Source organism: Neoarius graeffei, chromosome 14 (genome assembly GCF_027579695.1).
Source record: "Neoarius graeffei isolate fNeoGra1 chromosome 14, fNeoGra1.pri, whole genome shotgun sequence".
Taxonomy (NCBI): domain Eukaryota; kingdom Metazoa; phylum Chordata; class Actinopteri; order Siluriformes; family Ariidae; genus Neoarius; species Neoarius graeffei.
In genome coordinates this window covers 42,393,382-42,421,201 of record NC_083582.1, presented here as the reverse complement: position 1 = coordinate 42,421,201, position 27,820 = coordinate 42,393,382, and the positions used below count along the sequence as shown (strand labels likewise).

At 40.6% G+C, this 27,820-nt stretch overlaps 1 protein-coding gene across 1 annotated transcript; it reads right to left on the bottom strand.

Annotated features, from left to right (window-relative positions):
• Positions 1 to 5,046: 5,046 nt before the first annotated feature.
• hbae4 (hemoglobin alpha embryonic-4) lies at positions 5,047 to 5,707 on the bottom strand. The gene is made up of 3 exons (XM_060938935.1): positions 5,616 to 5,707; positions 5,326 to 5,536; positions 5,047 to 5,175 (listed from the first exon to the last, which is right to left on the bottom strand). Exons 1-3 carry the CDS (start codon positions 5,705 to 5,707, stop codon positions 5,047 to 5,049), a joined length of 432 nt encoding a protein of 143 aa, XP_060794918.1.
• Between the last annotated feature and the right edge of the window lie 22,113 nt (positions 5,708 to 27,820).

Here is a 27,820-nt window from a genome sequence, read left to right as displayed (position 1 = left end):
GCTCACAGTGATGCACAGATACTCCATGAAGGTCCTCCAGACTGAACTGTGTTGTGAACTGGGTTCCTCAGTTGGAGACAATATCCTCAAGTAGGCCAAATCCATAGAAGGTATGTTGAAAAAGGGTTTTGGCAATCTGAACCAGTAGGCAGACCTGTAAGAGTGTTCAGACAAAATCTTTTAGAGAACTGATCTACCACTACCAGTGGCTACCTTTAGATGCTTGGATGTCTGTCACAAAATCCACTGAGGTTTTGGTGCAGGGCTTTTGCAAGGGCTCCAAATTTCCTGCAGGTAACAGTCTGAGGGTCTTAAATTTTGCTAATGGAACTAGCCTGGCAACCCAGACTAAATGTGAATATTTAGTCTGGTCTCGGTTGTAGACATTTCCGAAGGGTATGTGGTAATGAATGTGGGTAGGAACAACCCGTTGTCTTTCAAACTGTCTCTGTGCGTATAGGCCAACGCTCTGACCGATCAGCGCAACAGTGACTGTGACGTAGTCAGAGCGACAGAAAGCAGTGGGGGAGGCCTTGAAATAAATAATTTTTCAAAATGTGTATTAATTAATAAACAGGTTCTAGATATTAAGAAGTTTGGAGATAATGACCACAAGTTTGGAGTCTGTATCACATACTTAACATACACTCTTATTTTTTTTTCAAGTGCTTTTCAAGGGTTTGCTTAAACTGTTTTTGAGAGTTTTTATTTAGTGGTGTTTGGTGAAATAATTTCCCTTAAATTTAAAATAATGGGAAAATAAGAAACAATCAAAAAGTAATGTTTCAAAGCTGTTTATTAATTCTTCGTACTGCACAAACTAGCCCCATCCTTTTGGCTACGAGCGGAGCCAGCTGGTAGATCAGACTTTTGCCATAGCCGGTCGGCAAAACAGCGAAAACATCCTTCTTGAAAAGGAATGAGTGGAGAGCCTCTTCCTGCTCATGTTTCAACGAAAACTCCAAGTCTAATTCTTCTAAAACTGATTCCAAAGCGGAGTCAAACTAGCGCTGTTCACTAGCCGTAGCCATCTTTCCTGTTGTGCTTTCTCCAGTGTCGCACAGCCTTGTCGTCACTCCTGCAAAAGCCCGCCTAAAGAATCCAAACAAAAACCTTGCGTTGTGATTGGCGGGCACGATTTGATGCCCGGGGTGTTTTGTTGATATGGTGCGAGGCTAGACCCACTCGTAGGCAAAAATATTTTTGGCCGCTAGGCGGGTGGGTCTAGTTTACTAGGCTATAATGGAACATGACACAACTAACTTCTGAAAATCACTTTGTTACCCGCTAAAAATATAATGGTGGCTTACTGATGCTTTGGGTCTGTTTTGCTGCTGTGAAGAGTGATGGAATTCTGAATTCTGATAAGCACTTGTATATTTTAATCCAAAATCTGCTCACCTCACCCAGAAGGTCAAGACTTAGGTGTGAATGTCTCTTTCAAAAAGACAATGACTCCAAATATACAGTACATCCAAATAAAAAAAAAAGAAATAGTCAGAGGAAAACAATTTTTTTTCAATGGCCATTTCACACTCTGAGTTTCAATCATATTAAAATCTTTTGCCTGAATTACAGAGATGATTCCATGTGCAAACTTAAGCATGTAAAGCAGTTTAAAATGTTCTGCATGGAGGAATGTCTGAGATCAACTTTGTAGATCATAACAGAAACAGGCTCAGTGCTTTTATCATCTCCCGAGTAGGTGTAACAGGTACCACAGACTCTTGGTTCTTTTTTTATTTAAAACAGCTATAATGTTTCCACAGGCTATTTATTACCACTCTGTTAAATCTGAACTCCTCATTCTGATTAATGTCCAGTGGTACTTGAAAGTTTGTGAAACCTTTAGAATTTCCTATATTTCTGCATAAATATAACCTAAAACATCATCAGATTTTCACACAAGTCCTAAAAGTAGATAAAGAGAACCCAGTTAAACAAATTAGACAAAAATATTATACTTGGTCATTTATTTATTGAGGAAAAATGATCCAATATTACATATCTGTGAGTGGCAAAAGTATGTGAACCTTTGCTTTCAGTATCTGGTGTGACCCCCTTGTGCAGCAATAACTGCAACTAAATGTTTCCGGTAACTGTTGATCAGTCCTGCACACTGGCTTGGAGGAATTTTAGCCCATTCCTCCGGACAGAACAGCTTCAACTCTGGGATGTTGGTGGGTTTTCTCACATGAACTGCTCGCTTCAGGTCCTTCCACAACATTTCGATTGGATTAAGGTCAGGACTTTGACTTGGCCATTCCAAAACATTAACTTTATTCTTCTTTAACCATTCTTTGGTAGAACGACTTGTGTGCTTAGGGTCGTTGTCTTGCTGTATGGCTCACCATCTCTTGAGATTCAGTTCATGGACAAATATCCCGACATTTTCCTTTAGAATTCGCTGGTATAATTCAGAATTCATTGTTCCATCAATGATGGCAAGCCGTCCTGGCCCAGATGCAGCAAAACAGGCCCAAACCATGATACTACCACCACCATGTTTCACAGATGGGATAAGGTTCTTATGCTGGAACGCAGTCTTCTCCTTTCTCCAAACATAACGCTTCTCACTGAAAACAAAAAGTTCTATTTTGGTCTCATCCATCCACAAAACATTTTTCCAATAGCCTTCTGGCTTGTCCACGTGATCTTTAGCAAACTGCAGACGAACAGCAATGTTCTTTTTGGAGAGCAGTGGCTTTCTCCTTGCAACCCTGCCATGCACACCATTGTTGTTCAGTGTCCTCCTGCTGGTGGACTCATGAACATTAACATTAGCCAATGTGAGAGAGGCCTTCAGTTGCTTAGAAGTTACCCTGGGGTCCTTTGTGACCTCGCCGACTATTACACGCCTTGTTCTTGGAGTGATCTTTGTTGGTCGGCCACTCCTGGGGAAGGTAACAATGGTCTTGAATTTCCTCCATTTGTACACAATCTGCCTGACTGTGGACTGGTGGACTCCAAACTCTTTAGAGATGGTTTTGTAACCTTTTCCAGCCTGATGAGCATCAACAACGCTTTTTCTGAGGTCCTCAGAAATCTCCTTTGTTCGTGCCATGATACACTTCCACAAACATGTGTTGTGAAGATCAGACTTTGATAGATCCCTGTTCTTTAAATAAAACAGGGTGCCCACTCACAACTGATTGTCATCCCACTGATTGAAAACACCTGACTCTAATTTCACCTTCAAATTAACTGCTAACCCGAGAGGTTCACATACTTTTGCCACTCACAGATATGTAATAATGGATCATTTCCCTCAATAAATAAATGACCAAGTATAATACTTTTGTCTCATTTGTTTAACTGGGTTCTCTTTATCTACTTTTAGGACTTGTGTGAAAATCTGATGATGTTTTAGGTCATATTTATGCAGAAATATAGAAAATTCTAAAGGGTTCACAAACTTTCAAGCACCACTGGACATGCATATATTAATGCATTGTTATTACTGTTACTGTTCAATCACTTCTGCCGCTGCTGGTTTCAGTCAGTCTTTACTATTGCAACACTTGCACATAGAACTGCTCTTCTACTAAATTTGCACTTTCTGATTAAGTATTAATGGACAATTCTTGCACACGTTGTCTTATCTGGCACTTTATTCTTAAGCTTATTGTTAATTGTTAAGCTGCAGCCTACTAAACCCAATGACTACCAACACTGTTATTTATAAATATAATAGCCTGGAATTAACTGAATTTTCCCTTTTTTGAAATGTAGGCTGGGCAGCATGGTGGTGTAGTGGTTAGCACTGTCGCTTCACAGCAAGAAGGTCCTGGGTTTGAGCCCAGTGGCCGGCGAGAGCCTTTCTGTGTGGAGTTTACATGTTCTCCCTGTGTCGGCGTGGGTTTCCTCTAGGTGCTCTGGTTTCCCCTACAGTCCAAAGACATGCATGTTAGATTAATTGGTGGCTCTAAATTAACTGTGAGTGTGAATGGTTGTTTGTCTCTGTGTCAGCCCTGCGATGACCTGGCGACTTGTCCAGGGTGTACCCCGCCTCTCGCCCATAGTCAGCTGAGATAGGCTCCAGCTTGCCTGCGACCCTGTAGAACAGGATAAGCGGCTATAGATAATGGATGGATGGAGATGTCGGATGCTGTTCTTTGTATTAATGCCTGGGCTTTTGAAGCAGGCATTTCACTTTGTGTACTGTGTTGCATTTTTTCCATATATATATATATATATAAACATACTTAAAAAAATGGGGCGGCACGGTGGTGTAGTGGTTAGCGCTGTCGCCTCACAGCAAGAAGGTCCAGGTTCGAGCCCCGGGGCCGGCGAGGGCCTTTCTGTGTGGAGTTTGCATGTTCTCCCCGTGTCCGCGTGGGTTTCCTCCGGGTGCTCCGGTTTCCCCCACAGTCCAAAGACATGCAGGTTAGGTTAACTGGTGACTCTAAATTGACCGTAGGTGTGAATGTGAGTGTGAATGGTTGTCTGTGTCTATGTGTCAGCCCTGTGATGACCTGGCGACTTGTCCAGGGTGTACCCCGCCTTTCGCCCATAGTCAGCTGGGATAGGCTCCAGCTTGCCTGCGACCCTGTAGAAGGATAAAGCGGCTAGAGATAATGAGATGAGATGAGATAAGCATGGTAGTAGTATAGATATTGGTGTGTATAGTGATTCAATTTGGATATTAGCAGCCCAACCTTTTGCCTCTTCTACCGCTAGAGGGAGACAAAGTTTTCAAAGCCAATTCAAAGTCGTGGGTTTTAGTAAACCTCCTTTCAAATTCACACAGGTTTGGACCACTGACTTAAATTTGTCGGTTCTATAAGGATGGATGTAGGGACGCATTTCTCACCCTCCAGGTAAGAGCCGCCTATTATTCTATTGACTTATGAAATATAAAAAACGACCATTTTGATGACATTACATTTTATTTAATTTAACAATCCTATTTACATCAATATGAATAATAAAGAAAAAACAAAGCTGACTGATAAACCTCGGTCTCCAATTAGAATCTTGGTAAGACTTGGTGAGACACGTATGATGATGATGATGATGATGATGGATACTTTGGAGAAAACCTCCTTATCTGAACTTCTCAGCCAGCACTGCTGCATAAGCTGAGAGATACTTGTCGGTTGCTGCATGTTCATCAGCAGAGAACTCATCCCCCAAATGACAAGCTAAAGTCACCAGCATACAGTGATTAAACAGCTGTGGAAAGAAGTTTCATTCAGTTTCAGTGGGCAATTCCAAAATGAACTAAAGCTAAACAGAGAGCCAGAAGGTGCTATTGGAGAACATGTGTTGTGATTTATGACTGATCCACGTGCACAAAGTAAACATGAAAGATCTGAGCTGAACCTTGAAGTTGGTCGGATGTATTCTCAGCTGATAGGCATGATATCTGCTGAGGTAGCCCAGACTGGTGGTAAAAAGTGGAGTGCTTATGTGCATCGTGCCCTCTGCTATGGCCTCCACGACCTTCTTCCCAAGAGAACGCAAATGTTCAGAACCGTGACTGAGGTCCAGGTGACTGAAATATGTCTTGGTTTTGGGAAACGTCGTAAACATCCTAAGAGAGGGGTGCACTAATTAATCACACAAGACAACATGCTCCTGAATAACCAAAACCCTGGTGTGTGTAATCATACCTGTACAGTGCTTCACCTCCAATATCTTCTGCCACTGGTATCAGTTTGTGCCACAGGTCCATAAGCAGTTGTTTCTCATAAACTGAAAGCATTGTGATCAGTAAAGATCAATAAAAGCCTGCAGTCATTGACTCCAAGCCACATGAGAGAAGAATTTTTTTTTAAACAAATTAGATCTTGCCCAAAGAGCAGCTTGTTAGCCTGTTATCCATCTTGACAGCATCCTAAACTCTGAAGTAGCCCACGTTCAATCCATTAATCCAGTGTTAATTCCATGCACTGTTTAGAAAATGTGCTGTTCAGGCGGTATCCGAGTTAATGACGTCACTGTGCTGCAATTGCGTCATTATAAGGGGCATAACCTGGAACCCAGCCAGTGTGGCTGATAAATTAAAAGGAACGAGCCTGTTAATTTAAGATGTTTAAGATTTTCTAGGAAAATCCGAAACAAACCTCAAGACATTTTGAAAACATTTTGATTAATTAGCCCATATAAGAAGCTGCTGCTTTACATCATCACTGCAGTTGCATACTGAACTGCCTGAAAACACCCAATGACAGGATAAACAGTCATAAGGCAGTGTAAAAGAAAGTGCATTTAGGAAAATAGCAAAGAAGTAGGGAGACGATAAGGCTGTCATGATGTAGTCAGTTACCCCCTTGTCCTCCTGCACATTTTCTTCCTGATTCAAATTAATCAGCTCATCTACAGACCTTCCTGAGTTACACTGGGTGTTTTAGAGCAGGGAATAATTAAATGTGAGAGAGCAGGGGGTACCCCAGGACCAGGGTCAGGAAGCTGTGGAGTACAAACCAGTAAGAAAAAAAAAACTGTCGCTCTTTATTTCTTAATATACGGGTTGCTTTACAATCAGGGTACGCAAGCTAAAAATCACATTTAACACATCTTCAATATCAAAAGGCTTGACTAAATAAGCTTGGTTGTTTATTGTAGCCCTGTGATAGCTCTATTTACCATGCAAAAAAAAAAATTGGTGATAACGTTATATTTGGTGAATGTATGGCAATATATGTCATATTTAGCAAAATTACTCGTGTCATTTAGAAAAAGTGCTTTTTTGACCACAGGTAGCTCCAAAAAGGATGCACTTAAATCATTCTTTATACCATAAAACAAATATTTGGTTCCATATCATTGGAAACATAGTTAAGTTTTAATGTTGAATGCCAGTAAGTTTTCAGACTATTTTGATCAAATTAGTATGTAATTGTGTCAAAAAAATGTCCTCTCTGAGACAGCTAATTTTTCAATATAAAATAACATATCTAAAATGATTATTTTCATCCTAAAATGTGGTCAAGATATTGGGACATAAATATTAGAGACAACTAACACAAAGCTTACAGCCTTATATTTAAAAGCACTATGGAAGTAGTGGATTCTGAATTGTCAAAAAAAAAAGTCCTCTCCGAGAATCACTTCATTTGTTTCTCCCAGCCCTGTTTAAAGCTCCACTTAATCTTCTTTATCTTATAGCAGATTACACAAAACTACCATACACATATGTCAAAAAATTACCTGAAATCTGTTCTTTAACTTGTCCTTCACTTAAAAACTGGTACAAGAACCAGTTTGAATCAATTTGAATTTTGGACCCCTGTGACACAAACTTTGTACCCTGATTGTAAAACAACCCATACACAAATCTATCCATCCATCCATAATCTATAGCCGCTTATCCTGTCCTACAGGGTCACAGGCAAGCTGGAGCCTATCCCAGCTGACTATGAGCGAGAGGCAGGGTACACCCTGGACAAGTCGCCAGGTCATCACAGGGCTGACACAGAGACAACCATTCACATTCATACCTACGGTCAATTTAGAGCCACCAATTAGTCTAATCTGCATGCCTTTGGGGGAAACCGGAGCACCCGGAGGAAACCCACGCGGACACGGGGAGAGCATGCAAACTCCACACAGAAAGGCCCTCATCAGCCACTGAGCTCGAACCCAGAACCTTCTTCCTGTGAGGCGACAGTGCTAACCACTACACCACCGTGCCGCCCCACAAATCTATCTTAATACTTAATACAATAAACACCACACACCAACAGCTTGCTCAAATAATTTCAACACTGGGAACATGTATAACTCATCTCATCTCATTATCTCTAGCCACTTCATCCTGTTCTACAGGGTCGCAGGCAAGCTGGAGCCTATCCCAGCTGACTACGGGCGAAAGGCAGGGTACACCCTGGACAAGTCGCCAGGTCATCACAGGGCTGACACATAGACACAGACAACCATTCACACCTACGGTCAATTTAGAGCCACCAATTAACCTAACCTGCATGTCTTTGGACTGTGGGGGAAACCGGAGCACCCGGAGGAAACCCACACGGACACGGGGAGAACATGCAAACTCCACACAGAAAGGCCCTCGCTGGCCACTGGGCTCGAACCCAGAACCTTCTTACTGTGAGGTGACAGCGCTAACCACTACACCACCGTGCCGCCCCACAAGTCTATCTTAATACTCAATACAATAAACACCACACACCAACAGCTTGTTCAAATAATTTCAACACTGGGAACATGTATAACTATGTATTTTGTAACATCATTGGGACAAGAGACCTGATCAAGTTACAACTGAAAGACAACTCGAGTGAGATAAAGCAATTCATGAGCAGATGCAATACAGTGAAAGACATGGTGTACTCTTAGAAATAAAAATGCTCCATTGAGCACATTACACTGTAAAACATTTCAAATTGGTTTAACTTGGAAATGCAAGTTCACCTGCTACCTTGAAAACCCAAGTTAACTCAATTTGATGATTATCTTTGTTTCAACTCAGAAAAGGTCTCAATTAGTCAAGACAACTGAGTAATTCAAGTCTGACCTTTGAAAACTTGCACAGATTAGTTCAAATTAAAACACTTTTCAGAGCTCATTGAGTTAAAGAGCAAAAGTAAGTGGACATAACTAAGTTAAAGTTAAGTTAAAGTCCTTCCCATGCCGTACAGTACCTGGTATTCCTAGGCAGTCTCCCACTCAAGTACTAACCAGGCCCAACCTGTATGTGGCGCATCGGGCGGCGCCGATCTCCGTTTCCATAGCCCTCGGCCTCTCGCCTATTACATAGCTAGGGTTACAGTGGGGGGCTAGTCCTCTGGTAACCACGAGAGTTTAACTCCCCATGCACATCTGTATTGCAGCGTGCCTTGCCAGATGGCAGTAGGTACCATTTTTATGATGGTCTTTGGTATGACCCGACCGTGAATAGAACCCACGATCTCCCGATCGAGAGGCGGACACGCTACCACTAGGCCACTAGTCGGTCGGACATAACTAAACAAGGCTGAAATGTTTTACGGTGTAGAGTTCCTCTGGTGGAACCTCTAAAACTGTCTGTAGAACCCTGAAAATTAAGGTTTCCACTTCAGAATATGTATCAGGTAAAACAGTATTAGAAAGCTAGAACTATTTCCATCTCCGGAAAGTTTTTTTTCTTCTGTAAGTGCAATTAGGTCAGATCTCAATTTTTTTTAACTGAAGAAAGTGTTGCTGGTTGTGTAGTGGATATTTCCAGATTGGTGTAGAGTCTGTTAGTACAATAACATTATTAGCTTTTGATAGCACCATACCCAAGAAGGAAAAAGTAGAAACAAAAAAAAGGTATATGAGCCATGGTTCTGACCTATATCACAGTGTAACAGAATGGGAGGGGATCAACAGACTCCCATGCACTGTAGGTTGATAAAGTCTCTGTGCTTTCCTATCAGCAGTTCAAGCAGGGTCAGAGGGTGCAAACTGCAGTAATCACCCATAGCTCTGCTCCTGCCCCCTCTGCTACCTCACACAGCACTAGTAACTCAACAACTCATGACTCAGCACCAAAAAGCTCATAAACAGATTGGATTGTAAACTTGTAATAAAAAAATTAAGGCTCTCATTTCGATTTTTTTTTAAACACAGTTGTGTCCCTGTGTACTAGCTTTTTGGGTGTTGCTACTTCTATGTGGGTTCACTAGGTTTAAGGGCCTTGCCCAAGGGCCCAACAGGAGCAGCTCAGTGGTGCTGGGGCTCAACCCCCAACCCTCTGATCAGTAACACAGAGCCAAGGATATGGGACATGAAACATAAAAGCACGCTATATCAGTTTCTTTCCATTAAAAATATGAATTAATTGCATCAACAAATACAAAATCATCTATTAAATTCAGCAAAATCGTTATATTCGTGATGATTATATGGCATTTCTGCTCAACTTCCGATATGCATTTTTTGCAACCGGAAGAGCCGCTGTCACGTGATCATACGTCATAAAAACTTTCGGGCACAGCACAAGCGGGTAGATGAATGGAGAAGTGGATGACAAGAAAATTGTTTTTATAGTCTTTAAAGTACATTGGACATCATGGTGTATTGTGCTGCATATGGTTGCAATAATTCCAATGAGAAATGCCCTGGAGTAAGTTTTTTTTGCATTCCCCAAGGACCCGAAGCTGAGGAAAGTGTGGGCTCACCTGCGCATGCGCAGTAGGCTTCGCGCATGCGCAGTAGGCTTGGTAGGACAAATCCAAGAGGTAGGACAACTTTACAGAACACCTGTTGAAAAAACTTTGCACCTACTGTTTCCCACAAACTGTGTTCGGACCATTTCACTGAGGATTCTTTCAACATTAATACTCAGGTACTGAGCGATATTAATTCATGAAACATGAAACAGGAAGTATAAGGATGAGGGAAAAAAACAGTTTAAATCGGGAAGCTGCGCACATTTGCGCCAGGCTGCACAAATGTGCGCAGCTTCCCGATTTAAACTGTTTTTTTCTCATCCTTATACTTCATGTTTCATGAATTAATATCGCTATTTTTTTTTTAAAAATCGGATCTGCGCGATTCAGCCGTGAAAAAGGCGGCATCCGCCGAAAGGCGCGCTGTTTGCATCCCTGCATGGAGGCCAGGGGACAGGGCAGGAATATTTTTGTTGATATGAGTGATCCGGTGCGATTTCGCGACCCCCCTGTTGAAGACCTCTGCGCTAAGCGACTGAAAGCCGAGGTAAGGATTAGTATTATAATTTTGGGTGTATCAGTTATTGATTATCATAATTCTGACTCGTTTCGCCATTTTGAGTGTTTTCATCTCGGACTCTGGAAGCATTGTATCTCAGTCAATCTCGAAAAATATCAGCAAAAAAAAAAACTAGCTTGCAACGGACTTTAGCTAGATCTATAATGAACTTTCAATGTATGATACAAAAATAATACTTCTTTCAACAGATCATTAGCCTTTGAGCAGAATTGTTTTTAACTTACCAGGAAGTGTTATCGAGCCGACCGCTTTCAGTTTCATGGGGATTGAATGAACTCTCACTCTCAGAATCATCTGACCCGTCAGAGTAAAGACAAGATCTATGTTCATGTGAATTTCCAGCTATCGGTTCGAATTGATAGGGTCTAACTTCACATCTCTGTGAAACATCGGGAATGTCACTGTCGATGGTGTCCATTTCGGTAACCTGTTTACATTAGATTCCCAAGCGCTGGCTCCTTGGAAAGTTTTTGTGACGTCACGGGTCACGTGACCACCTAGCTCATGTATAAAAAAACTTGAATAATGTGATGATTTTCACATTTTTGACGCCCTGCAGTGATTTAGATGGCATTTCTTATGTCCTTTATACATAATTATGCCCAGGTAAAAATCCATGCCCCATATCCTTTAACCTGATGAACTGCCACTGCCCAGCTGGGAAAAAGTCTAAAACCAGAAAAGAAAAAAAAACCTGAGTAGTGTTTACTGAAAAACATAGTTGGATGTGGGGGGTGATGAAGCAATATAAACATCTGTAGGTAGTTATAAACTGTAACTGTTAGATGGCTTTGACTTGTCAAAAGACAAAAAGTCAAAATGTACTGAAAACTTTTAAATCTGCTTAATATACTAATTGTGCATATATTATGTTCATAGCTTTTCTTATGCCTCAATGGAAAATGTATGATTTTGAGATATTTTAAACAATTACAAGCTGCTGTAAGTATATGTAAAGTATTAATTATGTTTTGTTTTATTTGAAATAAACCATTTGTTTAAGGAATTTTAAAAACAGTATTTTTATGGTATTTGATTAAAAAAAACACTGGATTGCTGAACACAAACAAGGTCCACTTGCTGTAAAACATTCAAGACACAAGGTTTCTTTTTTCTTTTTTTAATCAATTTGTTGCATACTTGAAATGTAAAACTTTTCTTTCATACTACACTCCATTATGTACTTTTCCCATTAACCTATTTTCCTTGTCTTGATCAACAGGTGGCAGTAGTGGCTCTGGCAGTAGTGAGCTTTGTGGTTACAACCATATAACAAAACCCAGATCCTATAAGAAGCTCGTATTTTAACTTCCATCCATCCATCCATCCATCCATCCATCCATCCATCCATAATCTGTAGCCGCTTATCCTGTTCTACAGGGTCGCAGGCAAGCTGGAGCCTATCCCAGCTGACTACGGGTGAAAGGCGGGGTACACCCTGGACAAGTCGCCAGGTCATCACAGGGCTGACACATAGACACAGACAACCATTCACACTCACATTCACACCTACGGTCAATTTAGAGTCACCAGTTAACCTAACCTGCATGTCTTTGGACTGTGGGGGAAACCGGAGCACCCGGAGGAAACCCACGCGGACACGGGGAGAACATGCAAACTCCACACAGAAAGGCCCTCGCCGGCCACGGGGCTCGAACCCGGACCTTCTTGCTGTGAGGCGACAGCACTAACCACTACACCACCATGCCCCCCTCTAGTATATTTAACCCATAAATTCCATGTTTCCCTGGATTAATGTATAGAATCATTTCCATCTCTATCATATCCCTGGTGAAAAATAAATGTACTTTACTGTATTTAAAGTATATTCATATTTTCAATAGTATATTGAAAATGTACTTACACAAATTGTACTTTTTGTAAATATATAAAAAGTATACTAGCATCACGCTTTCACGCTAACACTTTTAACACACTTTAAAATAATTATACTATATTACACTTTATAGAAATATATTATACTAAAATATACTTTAAGTGAAAGTTATGTGTAATTTAGTACATAAAAGTACACTAAATACACTTCAAGTTGCACTTTTCTACAATTTAATTACAATTAAAATATATTTAGTACAAAATTAGTTGTTCCAAAATAGCATGCCTCAAGTTAACTAATCATAAACACACTTGAAGTATATTGATGATCAGTGTGGCTTCAAGTACACAAAAGTATGCTAAATTTTAGTACACTTAGCACATTTATTTTTCACCAGGGATTATATTCATCTCCTTTGGCAGTCTCTCTTCACCTTTGAGTTTGTCAAGGTTATGTCCTGTCCTCTAATCTTTTGGCAGATAATTAAATATGATTAATTATTGTTGAAGGCTTTTTTGGAGAATCTGTTTTTGAAAGGGGGCTTTTATTTTCTTTTGACTTAAATTGACTTAAATCAAGGTTAAGCTAAAATTAATTAAAATTAAATTAAATAACCAGAAGATGTTCATAACTGTTTTATTAAAACCCATCTTTATCAAGGGTACCAGTAATTCTGGAGCTGATTGTAGTTTAGGTAACAAGACTGTAGATAAGCAGTAGATGTCACAGTACAAGCATTTAGCAGATGCTCTTATCCAGAGAGACATAGAACATACCCAGAACAGCTTGGGGGTTCGGAGCCTTGCTCAAGGGCACTTCAGCCATTCCTGCAGGTCCAGGGAATCGAACCAGTGACCTTTCGGTCTAAAGCTGCTTCTGTAATCATTAGGTCACAGTTTCCCCAGATAGATAGATAGATTAGATAAGTAGTAGAGTGTTACTGTGTAACATTAAGTAAATTTCCCTTGTTCAGTGATATTATATTCAGTTATGTGGAGTTTCTCATGACTAGGTCCTGTCCCCTATTTTGTGAAAGAAAGAAATATGATTTATTGTCGCTCAAGGCTTGCAAGCAGTCTGCTGTGTCTTGTAGAGAGCACTACTGAACCACACCTGTCACCTTATGCAGAAAAAAGTATTTGTGTGGTGCGCTACAGGAAGGATGTGGGTTAGCAAGTGCAGGGTTATGAGACAAATGATACACCAAGAGTGGTTTCTCTCTTTTCTTCAGCAAACACACACACACACACACACACACACACACACACACACACACACACACACACACACACACACACATTACACTCATGCCAAATTATATCATGTCAACTCTGACAAATTGTACACTAACATTGTGACCATTTAAAGTGTGAATGTCTGTTTTCAAGCCTATGATGATTAATGACTTATTTAACACACACACTACCACCACCAATCTCTATTCATTTCCTCTATTTAGATAAACTATCAAGATGTTACTCATCCTCTGAGAGAAAAAAAAATTCACACCGGTTCTACTACTGCAGATGAAGTGTTGCACAAGCAAGCTTTGCAGCCAGCTATTCGCACATATCAGTTACATGATGTAATACAGTGGATTGACATTTACATTATAAATTCTAGTTTCATGAATAATTTGACACCATATCTGCTGTTATGAAACATTTAATAACCTTTTAAGGCGTGTCCATTCAAGTCAAAGCACATTTTAGTTTATTTTTTATACTGATTATTTCATGTTTACCTACTATACCTCAAGTGCCCTTGACTGTTTATTTCATGTCCCTTTGCTCCAATTATATATATATATATATATATATATATATATATATATATATATATATATATATATATACCTGTGAGTGTTTAGTCTATGTCTATTTCTTATCTAGTGTTCATACTGTTTATATTGTATATTTCAGCTATTCTATTTTTATTTATTGCATTGCCTGTTTGAACCGTGGGTCAGAGAGGACTGAAATTTCATCTGTGCTGTATGTCGAGCATGTATAGCATATTTGACAATAAAGTTGACTTGACTTGACTTGATTTTTAAAAGGTCAACATATTTTTCTGCAGTAGTCACACAATAGTCAGTAATATCACTCCCTGATGGAATAAATGATAAATAAATACAGTATTCACGATCACTTCTCTTGCAATATTTGGCACTGAGGAAAATATGGATTTTATCTTGCATACTGTATACAAAGCAGCAATTACTTTAATATAACACATCACTGAGGGGCGGCACGGTGGTGTAGTGGTTAGCACTATCGCCTCACAGCAAGAAGGTTCTGTGTTCGAGCCCAGCGGCCGACGGGGGCCTTTCTGTGAGGAGTTTCCATGTTCTCCCCGTGTCTGCATGGGTTTCCTCTGGGTGCTCTGGTTTCCCCCACAGTCCAAAGACATGCAGTTAGGTTAACATGGGACAGCCTTGGGCTGAAGTGCCCAAGAGTGGCGGCGCACACGTACGCAGCGGCTTTGCTCTTCTATGATGAGCTAAATTTCGTTATACGTTTGTGCAGTAACAATAAAGGCATTCTCTCTCTCTCTAATATTTTAATGGAAGCCATTTCCAGCTCAAAGCATAAATGTGTCCTCCAGCTGTGCCTTATATCTTCCTGTCATTGAACATACTGGATATGCCCTCTTAGAAAAGAAAGTGCTCATCCGTGGTTTTGATAGATAATTAAAGGTTGCTGGCTTCCAAAACAAAGTACTATTTGCTACTTTTTCTGATAGGGAAACACTGTTGGAGAGTTTTACCTTCGATCGCCAATCAGAGAACTCTCAAGGGTTCTAAATGTACTAAGAGTGGACCGTATTTCATTATAGTTGGACTGGAAGTAAAATCCATCTAGGACATGTACAATGCAGCTTCCTCTTTGTGGTTGTACTGGTGCTTTATACATGCCAAAAACAGTAAAGCTAATGCGCTTTGGCTGTGCATTGTAATCAGACCACACAAAGGGAATGGGGCTTTTGGATTTCCTGCACGTAAGTTAAAAACTAAAGGATTAAAAGGCAGGAATGAGCAGAGGAGCCTTTACATAAAGAACGTAATTTGCATTTAAGGGCAGGGTTGTTTTTTTTTAACCACTGAGCTAAGGGCATGTTGTATTTAAGGCCACTTTATCCGGAGTCATAGTCAGTCCATTATCAGTTTCGGTATTATTACCAATATTATCATTCACTTGATGAATTGAATTTGGCCTCTTCTTAACTTGACATAATATTATAACATCCTAGCTCTCCAACATACCGATTAAGTAAACAATAAACATTACAAGTCAGAGCTTCCTTCTTATGTATGTCATTTACGCAGTGCAGACAAGCTACAGATTTCCTGTCTGCTCTGTTTAGATAATAACATCAGCAGCACTCCTCACCTGCTGTGAGTCTTTGGCCCAGGGGAATACAGCCTGCTTCTGTTTCTTCTTGTTTTCCTTCTTTACTGCGCTTCACTGATGAATGAGCTGTGTTTATAATTCACAAGAGATTGCATGCTCTTTGTACTTCATTCCCTGAGCTGCAGTGCCTCATACGTTAGTGCTGAAAACTATTTCATTTGTTTTCTGAAGCCATTATCTGATCGAGAGAAACATCCCTCCAAATGGCATGGTCAAGTCATCAGGAGGAGCAAGCCATGTGCCGCTGGCCTCCATAAAGCTGAGGAGAGTAGAGCTGGTTACTGTGCTCTTCTGAAGCCCTGCCAGCTCCACTTCCTGTTCCCTGGTCCTCAGTGACCACTGTAGGGCTTTGAAGAGAGTGCAGGCCAACAGGCTGCTGTAGGTAACCTGCAGATTGTATGCTGTGGGTCGACTTTATTTATGGCATCTGGGAAAAGTTCACAAGTGTTAGGGCAACCTTCAGTTACTTTAGTGTTGTTCTAAAGAGAATACAAATCCAAAATATGACCATTCAGTGAAATGCTGACCATTATTTTCAGTTTCTCATTTTCTTAAAATAAATTCGCATTGTATATTAGTCTAATTAGGTCTGTTCGTTAGTCATTCTTCTGGCAAGTACGAAAACATTACAGACACAAAAGTAAAATTATTACTTGGTCTAATGCCTACATGACCACACTCAATTTAACAAGAGTGAATAATTCCTGGCACAGAGCCGCACTGGACAGTGCCAGCTCCCACTCCATGGCCTGACTCTGCTGCCTGCCTCAGTGCTGTGATAAAGGAAAATGTCCAGCACAAGGCTGGAGGGAAAACTTGTGCTTGTCAGTAAAAATAGACACGAAGCTTAACGGGTAGATATGACATTTATTGCAGAAACTATGCACATTAAAATAGCTGGGATCTCCTTTACAGACCCATACGACTGAAGCTGAGGTGATGATGAAGATAAAAGGATGAGGAGCAGATAACTACCAGTACTAACTTAGCGCTGTCTACACAGTTGGAATATATTTGCCAGCTTTCTTCATAGGCACAGGCGCCATGACTCACACAGACTGCTCACACCTCTCATGTCATGCCAAAGACTAAAACCCAATGAAACTATTGGTCAGAGATGCTCTGTTCCTATGCTTGCAGGAGTTCCTACATGTTTTGTGGAGCAAATATACAGGTTCAGCTTTGAGTACAGCTTGTCAAACGTGTGAAAATCAACTGACCGGGATCTTGTTCCTCTAATGAGGCATGGTACAACATACACCATACCTCCATTATTCATTCTGTCAAGAGGTCTGGAGGACAGACAGGAAGTTCAAGTGGCAGGGTCACAGCTTGTGTTGTCTTTGTTTAAGTGTACCCTGTTAAACAGCAGCGTCTTATATAATTAGATTTATTGCTGTGAAAAGCATACAAGGGGCTGTGTGCCGAGTTCTGTGTCGTTCTCAGATAGAGTCCATACCTTGTACAGCTAGACCTCTTTTCCTTTTACATGGCTATAGATTTTTTTCTTTCATTTAAATAAAGCCTGGTGTTGACGAAAACACAGGAGGCAAAGTTGGAGGTGGCGGAGTTGAGGATGTTAAGGTTTGCGATGGGAGTGATAAGGTTGGACAGGATAAGGAACGAGCACATCAGAGGAACAACACATGTGGAGAGCTTGGGAATGAAGCTAAGAGAGATGAGACTGAGATGGTATGGGCACATCCTGAGAAGAGATGCAGAGCATGTTGGAAGGAGAATGTTGAGGATGGAGCTGCTAGGCACACGAAAATGAGGAAGGCCAAAGAGGAGATACATGGATGTGGTAAGAGAGGACATGAAAGTGGCAGGTGTGGTAGAGAAGGATGTGGAAGACAGGGAGCAATGGAGACGAAAGATCCGCTGTGGCGACCCCTAATCGGGAGCAGCCAAAAGAAGAAGAAATAAAGCCTGGTGTTGGATTTAAACATAGTGCATGGTGATCATGCTGGTTTCTCTCCATGGAATCATCTCATATTAAGCCTCATTATAGACATATCAGCTGCTTTAGTATTTTACTTCACAGGCTAATGAGGGCTTAAAGGTCTTAAAGGAACAGTCCACCGTACTTCCATAATGAAATATGCTCTTATCTGAATTGAGACGAGCTGCTCCGTACCTCTCCGAGCTTTGCGCGACCTCCCAGTCAGTCAGACGCAGTCAGACACGCTGTCACTCCTGTTAGCAATGTAGCTAGGCTCAGTATGGCCAATGGTATTTTTTGGGGCTGTAGTTAGATGCGACCAAACTCTTCCGCGTTTTTCCTGTTTACATAGGTTTATATGACCAGTGATATGAAACAAGTTCAGTTACACAAATTGAAACGTAGCGATTTTCTATGCTATGGAAAGTCCGCACTATAACGACAGGCGTACTAACACCTTCTGCGCGCTTCGGCAGTGCATTGATACAGAGCTCAGATATCAATGCGCTGTCGAAGCGTGCAGAAGGTGTTAGTACGCCTGTCATTATAGTGCGGACTTTCCATAGCATAGAAAATCGCCATGTTTCAATTTGTGTAACTGAACTTGTTTCATATCACTGGTCATATAAACCTATGTAAACAGGAAAAACGCGGAAGAGTTTGGTCGCATCTAACTACAGCCCCAAAAAATACCATTGGCCATACTGAGCCTAGCTACATTGCTAACAGGAGTGACAGCGCGTCTGACTGCGTCTGACTAACTGGGAGGTCGCGCAAAGCTCGGAGAGGTACAGAGCAGCTCATCTCAATTCAGATAAGAGCATATTTCATTATGGAAGTACGGTGGACTGTTCCTTTAAAGCACTGTAATGTTGTTTAAAAGCAGCATACCATCAGTGCAGATGGAACACTCCGTGGGAATCCATGGTCCCTCACTCTCTTGAGTTTATGGACCATTGCTGTACTTTGATAAACACTTCCTCTACTTGTGGCTTTTTATTTCTGCACCGCACCATGGGGAGGAAAAGTCCTTCCTCGCTGTACCTCTGTCTCTTTCTGTATCAGTGTGCATTAAAGTCATTTACAACAAACGTGAACAAGGTGTACTAATGTCCCCCAAATCAAAAGCACTAGTTACTATTAAAAAAAAATTCAAATGATTAGAGCAAATGCTTGTTCATTTTAAGCATATACCATTCAAACCACTAGATATAGACTTTGTCTACACTCATTGTTTGCTGCTGTTATGTAAAATGTTACCTGTTACCTGTCTTCTGTGCGCTGAGTGGCACATAAGGCCTCTCTGCTTCTGGTGTCTGTAATATGTTTGTTTGTTTGTTTGTTTGTTTGTTTTTTACAGGAGTGGGTTATCCATACCTCTTCCCAACCCCCAACCTGGAGGACTAGGGGATCACTCTTTCTCTGGTCCCTACCCTTCGACCTGTTCAGCATGGGTGTCCCTGCCAGGAGCCTTAAGACTCCGGCCGACATAGTTCTAGTCCTTCCCAGTCCTTCCAGGGGTCACTGGAACACACAAGCCATACCACCACTACAAGGTGGTGATCCCAATGGTACGGGTTATGTAGAATGTGTTATATAATACCGTACATTGCGGCTCAGTATTCTGCTCTCCAAAAACATGCTTCTATTTTAAAATTTCATGACGGAAAAGGAAGCTAGATATGAAACGTGTGTGAATCCTGTGACAAAACAATAATCCCTTTGGCAAAATCAGCTAAAATGAGTCTTAAAACTTGATTGACATGGTAGTCACATGGTAGTGTATGCATACATGTCAACCTTTGGTCAATCAAACCTGTATAACCAACCTCCAAAATCCGTATTTCCCTTATAAAATCCGTATAAGATGCAAATTAAAATAATTTACCTAAAATTTGAATGATAATTAACAATGATATATCCCAGTTACTTTTTATTCAATATTAATAACAATAAACAGTCAGAATGAATACAAAGCTCCAATGTTTGACAAAAACACAGTGTGTTATCAGCGTAGTTACGAAGGAAATACTTCGTTGTTTGGAGACAGGTTTCACCGAGCGGCTATTATGCACGAGACTTCATATTAGCCACAAAGTCAGAAAAATCTGTTCGTAAAATTACGTTATAATGACCAAATACAATGAAAAGTATTTTTCCAGTCTCACCTGTGAAAGGTAATCCCATGTGATCTCGTTTGGACGGCAAACCTGTTGGTACAGTTAAACGCAGCACATGAATGAGGCATCTTTAGTCTCCGCTTTGCCCCATCCAATATGGTGGCGAAGATGACGTATGATTCTACGCAGAAGGCGGCGTCTACTGTATGTTTGTCTATGATTTCCCGGTTGGCGGGATTCTCGCAATGCGGTGTGCGCATGATCAAAAGTGGAACGAAGTCTCGCTACCACAAGATAACGCGCGATTTCATAAGACTCTTTACTGGCTGGCTGTGCTTTGTGTGGTGTACAGTACGTTTGTAAATGTTATGCGCTCTTTTATCATCGTGGGAATTGATTATAGCTCTAAATAAATATTGAAGTTTTTTTTAAAGAATCCGTATAACTTTATTTATACGCCCGTATACTACGTTTATTGAATCAAATCCGTATAAAATACGGACATTCCGTATAGGTTGACGTATGTGTATGCTATGCTGGTATGAGTTGACCAGGTACAGCAGTGCTGCTGGGATATTTTAACATTGTGTACACATCATTAAACACTTAAAATCTTGTTAGTGTCCACTCTGTCGGTGTCCAGTTAGAAAAAGTAGCTCAACTTTTTTCCATGCCCACTTTGTGTTTGCTTTTATCAGTGTGTTTGCCTTTATCACAGCACTGCTGATGGCTGCGTATTCTTTGGTTGGTGGACTACTTCTCAGCCCAGCAGTGATACTGAGGTGTTGAAAATTCTCAGTGATGGTGCTGTCTGATACATTCGTCCCAGTGCCCGTATATTATCATGTCAATACCATGCTAGTGTCATTGCTGTGCTGAGAAAATGTATGCGGTCAGTGGTGGTACCTTTCTAAATGATGTGAGGGGAATTAATTGTGTATTGCAAAATACGGGCCAATGTTCGTCCACCCATATGATAGTGTACTTTATAAAATGGCCAACAAATGTACATGTATGCTAGACGTACGTAATACATTGGCAACTATGTTTTCCTTTGGGATCTCTGAAGGGCCTTACATCAACCATCAGTGAATGTAAAATCAGCACGTGTGAAGAACTTTTTCTCCAACATTGTGTGACAGTCTGGGCTGTAAGCTTTTGGAACAGTGTGTTTCAGTGGACTGTCCACAGTCTTGTGAGAACTCCAGGAGGGTGTTAGGAGTTGTAGTATGGAGGTGACTTACTGTTCTGTTAGATCTGAAAGATTTCAGGGCTTCAGGACAACTCACAGTAGAAGAGACGCTAAGCAAGCAAGACTTACTCATTATTCTGTATTTTTTGTATTTATCTCGTCATCATTTTATAATAATCACGATTCTCATTTGCTGACCCTTGTGGCACTCAGGAAGTATTTCCAAGAACACCCTCGACTAAACTGCATTGCTTCTATGTTGATTAAAGTGTTAATTAAGGAGAAAGCAGGCTTTATGAGTTTCCATCTGGGGTTCCTTAAGCTCTTTCGCTGTTACTGATTAACAGACTTTAAGGGGCACTTTGGGTGCACTCACTCCACTGACATTTAATCGTTTCCTTTCCCTCTTTAGCTTTATTTGTCCCAAGGGAACAGGCCAGGAGAAAAGATAAAGTTCCATAACAGACACACAAACGCAGTTAACCACAACATCCAGTTATCATTTTATAACTATGTTATATTTGTATGTTTTACTATATTGTTTGTTAGTCTCAGATATATGCATTTAAGAAAAAGTACAAGTCTCTAAATTGATCTTATACTTTAAAAATAAAAGGATTTTATATGACTCCTCAGTAGGAAGAGATTAAAGAGAGCTTTGCATTGTCAAAGGTGATTATATTTAATCATCTGCCATTCTATCTCCCTTCCTGCACTCCACGTATTGTTCCAGAGTTCCCTTTGGATCTAAATACATTGTTTAGAGCAGAAAAATAACTTCCTGTCACAAGTGCGTTTTGACTACCAGTGGAGGCTGATGCCATTAATTACTTGTAATGTGTACAAGTAGTGAGAGGGGAAATTTCACAAGCAGTATCTGTAAGCAGACCTCTGAAAGAAGCACAGAGAGTTGGAGAACCCCTAGGTTGTGAAAGCAGGACAAGGTTAAAGCCCAGGTCAGCGCATAATGCTTTCCATACCCTGAAACCCACTGATATCTGTGTTCTCATCTCTGCATTTCACTATCAGCACACCGAGCTAAATGTCCTGTGCCTCTCCCATGCATGGTTTGAGTCATTATGGGGGCCCACCTAAGGTCTACCTTTCCTTCTCTTTCCTCTTTGTAGCAAGCGTACCCATGTTTAGCCATAACCTAGAGAGACATTTCTGATTTGTTCTGCTTTGCTGCCTGAACAGTGGCACCAGTATATTAATCACATCTGTCCACTCCTTGCTGCTGAGAAAGAGAACGACTGAGTGGAATAGAGCATCTGCAGCCTTTCAGTTGGGAAGGCAAGAGTTAATTGGACAAAGTCTGGCGCTTCATTGCTCTCTAGAAATATGCCAACAAAGAAGCAGGCCAACACCACATCAGTAGAATTGTTGCTATGAGAAAAAAGATCATGACCGATGTAATCTTACTACTTGTTTTGTGTTATTTTAACATGCTCTGTTGTTCTGTTCCAGATCAGCCCGTTTCTCTGATCCCTCCGCTAGCTTCATGTAGCTGTTCACATCAGATTAAAAACACTGATACTTGCCCACAAAGCCAAAAGCAAAACAGTCTTCTCCTACCTCAAGGAGCTTCTCAAACCCCACTCCATACCACAAGCATGTTTCCACTGAATTCAACACCCCTGTTCCTTAAGATCCAAGGAAGACATGTGTCAAGACTCCTCTCTGTCCCGGTATCCGCTTTCAATCCGAACAGTCTGAACTCACGGTCTATATTCAAACAAAGACCCATCTTTTCACCAAACATGAACAAGAACAAAAACTAAACCTGCACTGCACTGTTTTAACTTAGTAAATTATTTGTATTATTTGTATTTTATTAATACACCGTTCATGTACTTTTTTAGAAAGCATACCAGAAAGCCTCACAGGGCATCTGGTTGAGACAAAAGGTATGCATCAGGACTGGGATCATGGAGGACAAATGAGAAAGCTGCACAAGCCAAAGGTTTTTCATGTGTGTGCAAGCAAGTGGACAAATGTGAAGCTTGTGATGACACTCCATGCATTTACAGCATCCTGAGTAACTGCCTTTAATACTGATGGGGTTTGATTTGTCTGTACTGAATAAAGTTGAATTGATAAAGTATGAGTTATGTAGAAATAGAACTCCTCTGCCGCTAGGAGATTCTGACGCACGGATCAATCCGGGAGCAACGGTCACTGACTCAGACACAGCTGTTCAGAGATGTTTCTCAGTTTCTTAAAAGACAAACCTGGTTATATATCCACATTCAAGAGTGTGGTGTAGTGATACGATTGGAAGATGTGATTTCAGGAAGCAGAGATGGTTGAGTGTGATAGGGTAGCTTTAACGGGTGATGGAAAATTACTGATCAGGATAGCCTTATGAAAAACAGAATGCACATGTGCAAGTCAAGATAAGTTTCAAGGATTTAACTGAAACTAGTCAAAACAAGTTGCAAGCATGCCAAACTAATATCGCTATCAGATACTAATTTGTTTTTAGTTTGGGGGAAAAGAAGCAAATAAATTTTAAAGTATTTCAGGTAGGTAGAGACAAATATATAAGTGCACATACAGGGTTAAAAAAAATCCTGCTATAGCTGAGCCTGAATTCACAGATCATACAGCTCTGTGTTTTTTCCCAGTGTTTCTGGCATAATTTATATTTGCTTTGCATAAAATGAAACAAACACTAAAATCATCCACTTCATGTTTAAATCTGAATATAGATACAGCTAGTGGCACTGGTGGTATGGTGGTGTAGTGGTTAGCACTGTTGCCTCACAGCAAGAAGGTTCTTAGTTCAAGCCCAGTGGCTGACGAGGGCTTTTCTGTGTGGAGTTTGCATGTTCTTTCCGTGTCTGCGTGGGTTTCCTCCGGGTGCTCTGGTTTCCCCCACAGTTCAAACACATGCAGTTAGGTTAACATGTGGCAGCCATGGCCTGAAGGTTGGGCTGAAGTGCCCTTGAGCAAGGCACCTAACCCCCAACTGCTCCCTAGGCACTGTAGCATAGCTGCCCACTGCTCTTGGTATGAGTATGTGTATATGGTCATTGCTCACTTGTGTGTGCATGTGTGTGTTCACTGCTTCAGACAGGTTAAATGCAGAGGAGACATTTTACTGTGCTTGAGTGTATATGTGATAAAGTTTTTTCTTCTTCTTCTTCTTGAGTTACACCTCAAGAATGGATACTTGAAAGAACTTCTGTAAGTAGTTCTATTTAATAAAGGCATCTGCCAAATGCTGTAAATGTAAATGAAAATATTTAACATTTTCAAGTACATTTTCTTCCTAATTTAGAATTCATAACTGTCTGCTACAAAGGCGTCTAACCTAAACACAAATTCGGAAAATATAGCTGAAGGGAAGAGCTATACTGATCGCAGCCCTGGAAATTCCCTGACGGAAGTTTGTCCATCCTGCAGGAGGAATGCGGCTGACTCTCAGAGAGGAGGAGGAGATGTGTCCATGTGCAGATGCCATCTATGGTATGTGTCCCACAAATGCACTTCTTTCTGCTGATATTTTTAAAGACTTAAGCGTGCAGCTTTTCATTCTGCTAAATGCTATCTCAAGGAAACAGATGTTGCATTTCCAGCTACAATCGAGTTAACTGAGAATTCAATCTACAATCTGCTCTTTTGGCTACTGTTTTCTGAATCTTTTCAGTGTGTGTGTGTGCGTGTTCATGATAAACAAATGATCCTTTCTTTGTGTAAATTTACACTATTGCTCTCTCTCTCTCTCTCTCTCTCTCTCTCTGTCCACTAGTCTGTGGGACAAATCTTGTTATTTGGACAGAATTTCAGTGTCAGTGTGACTGTGAATACATAAGCGTCTGAAACTGAATATTCTGAAAAGCAAGTGATATAACTCAGAGCAAAAGTCTGAACAGAATGCATTAAAATGGATGGCCTTTCCCCCTCTCATTGTCCTGTGAAATCTAATCCAAAGTAAAGACCCAATAAACCAACCATTAGAGCCCGTCTATTTGAGTTTTTTTCATCGTCCATCATGTGATCCAAAGGTCATTCATGTATTTCATTATCTTCCATGAAATCTGAGCCAGAGAGTGACCACAGAACAAATGAATAATGTCACCTAATTCATTCTGTATGAAAAGACAAGTGAATGGCCAAAAGAGAATAGCCCTGGTCGAGATGAGTGCGTAACCCTTTAGAATTCTTGAGTGATTTATCAAGCTGAATCAGGAGTGGTGTGGTGCTCTACTGGACAGATATTTATATCAAAGGTCAAGTCTACGGTTCAGTGCAGGGCTGAAATGTGAACTCATAGAGGAAAGCTGATACAGTAAGTATGCTGGCTGATTTTGTTTGAAGACTGAATCCACCTGGGTCACATTCTGCTCACAGACTTTATTCTTAATCCAGAACAAACATAAGGCATTAGGCTAATGTATAGAGATATGTTACATTATACAACAGTTAATTCCAGTTCAATAATCTGTTTGGATGAGCAGCATTCCAAGAGTGCATATATTTCACATAACCGCACTGGGATGTTTCGCTATGTGTATCACTGAGCTAAGCTTGTCCATGTGACGTAAAATTCCAGTTCTAGCAACAGTTAACTGAAACAGTTACTGAAGTCGAGTTATGGACATCATCACCCTCAAAATGATACATTTTTCATGAATACAACTTTTTACTTCAAATTTAAAATTTTGTCAGATGAAGATGACAAGGAAGACGCAAAGCCAATTGCACCTTTAACAGGACAAATCAGTGTGGGCCCAACAAGTGGCAAGCTAGCCAACAGGCTATCAATGAGTGCGGCTTTTTTACAATCTATTTCCGCTAGTGGAGCAAAACAATAAAATAAACAAAGCATTTGTGTCAGAAATGTCAGTTACTCTACATTCATTTCTTGTTTAGGCTTATAGAACTGTAGGATAAAAACAATATTGCACAAGCAAATAGCATGGTTATACTGAATATCAGCATGGCTGTGATTGGCTACAGAATGAACAAGAAGGGCACTCGGTAGAGTGCATACCCCCATCAAGCCACATATTGTCAACATCAAAACCAAATCACTTGAATCTCGGATTATACTAAAGCTGTACACCAAATTTCATCAAAATCTGTTCACTACTTTTTGAGTTACATTGGAACAGACAAAAAAATTTTTCCTGGCTCCACATACATATCTGGATTTGCATCAAAATCTAATCAATTGTTCCTTGACCCATGTCAAGTCAAGTCAAGTTTATTTCCCACCTTTCCTCAAAATTTCATCAAAATCTGTTCACTACTTTTTGAGTTATATTGGGAAAATGCAAACAAACAAGCAAACAAATAAACAAACAGAGGCAAAAACACAACTGGTGAAGGTAATGACAGTCAAGCCGATATTCAGCATAACCACACTCTTGCTTGACCGACTAGTGGCCTAGTGGTAGCGTGTCCGCCTCTCGATTGGGAGATCGTGAGTTTTATTCACGGTCGGGTCATACCAAAGACCATCATAAAAATGGTACCTACTATCATCTGGCAAGGCACGCTGCAATACAGATGTGCATGGGGAGTCAAACTCTCATGGTTACCAGAGGACTAGCCCCCCACTGTAACCCTAGCTATGTAATAGGCAAGAGGCCGAGGGCTATGGAAACGGAGATCGGCGCCGCCCGATGCACCACCATACAGGTTGGGCCTGGTTAGTACTTGAGTGGGAGACTGCCTAGGAATACCAGGTACTGTAAGCGGCGTGGGAAGGACTTTGATTTGATTTTGACACTCTTGCTTGTGCAATATTGCTTAAATAACCCAATACCCACTTTGGTTTATACTTCAGCTAAAGCGTAATTCAGATGAATGATGTTGAGGCTGGGGTGATATTCAACTTATTTGTTGTGACTTAACTAGTTAGCATGATACAAACTCAGAATGAGGTCTGAAAAGAGCCTAGAGAAAAATTCCATTCCTGCTACAAATACACAGTTTCATTTGTTCCTCAGTGATAAATGATTCCCACATGCTCTTTCAACTCCTTATACATACAATACACATCTTTTTATATCCTTATATAGTGAGCAAAGCACATTTCTCCTGGGACAACTTTGAGAATACAGGTACAGTTACAGAGAATACAACACAGCTCGACTGCAAATCAATGATTTAGCTCAGGGTTTATAAGGAATCAGCATATTTCTGTTCAGGTTTGGAACAGGCTAAAAAATCTGCTTTTAATAGTTAAATAATATTGGCTGGCATTGAGTGGTGTATCAGATATATTCCATTCAGCTAGCATGATAGTGAACTTGTCTTCGACTCGTTCAATATCATGCTAGCTGAATGGAATATATCTAATATACCATGAAAAAAAGCCATTATTATTATTATTATTATTATACATATATACATACATACATACACATTCCTTCTGGGTATTCAACATGTCTTTCTCTTTCAAAATTCTCTCAAAATCTTCCGTATTTAACGAAGCAAACCTGGAGGCTATGTTTGTTGACAAATTGTCACAGTTGCTCGCTAGCGTGGAAGTTTTACGTCTCCAACATGTCACATCATGTTGTCTTGACAACGATGCAATATTGTAAACCATATTCAACGCTCATTCTCCATTGGGTAGAGTGGTGTAATACATGTAGGATAAACGATATGCTAACAATATTG

Excerpts from the sequence above, each read along its gene's own strand:
- hbae4 (XM_060938935.1), bottom strand. The coding sequence starts at position 5,707 with ATGCTTTCAGTTTATGAGAAACAACTGCTTATGGACCTGTGGCACAAA. Across the intron at positions 5,537-5,615 it reads GGAGGTGAAGCACTGTACAG|GATGTTTACGACGTTTCCCA; the intron begins GTATGATTACAC and ends CCCCTCTCTTAG. Across the intron at positions 5,176-5,325 it reads TACATCCGACCAACTTCAAG|CTGTTTAATCACTGTATGCT; the intron begins GTTCAGCTCAGA and ends TTCTTTCCACAG.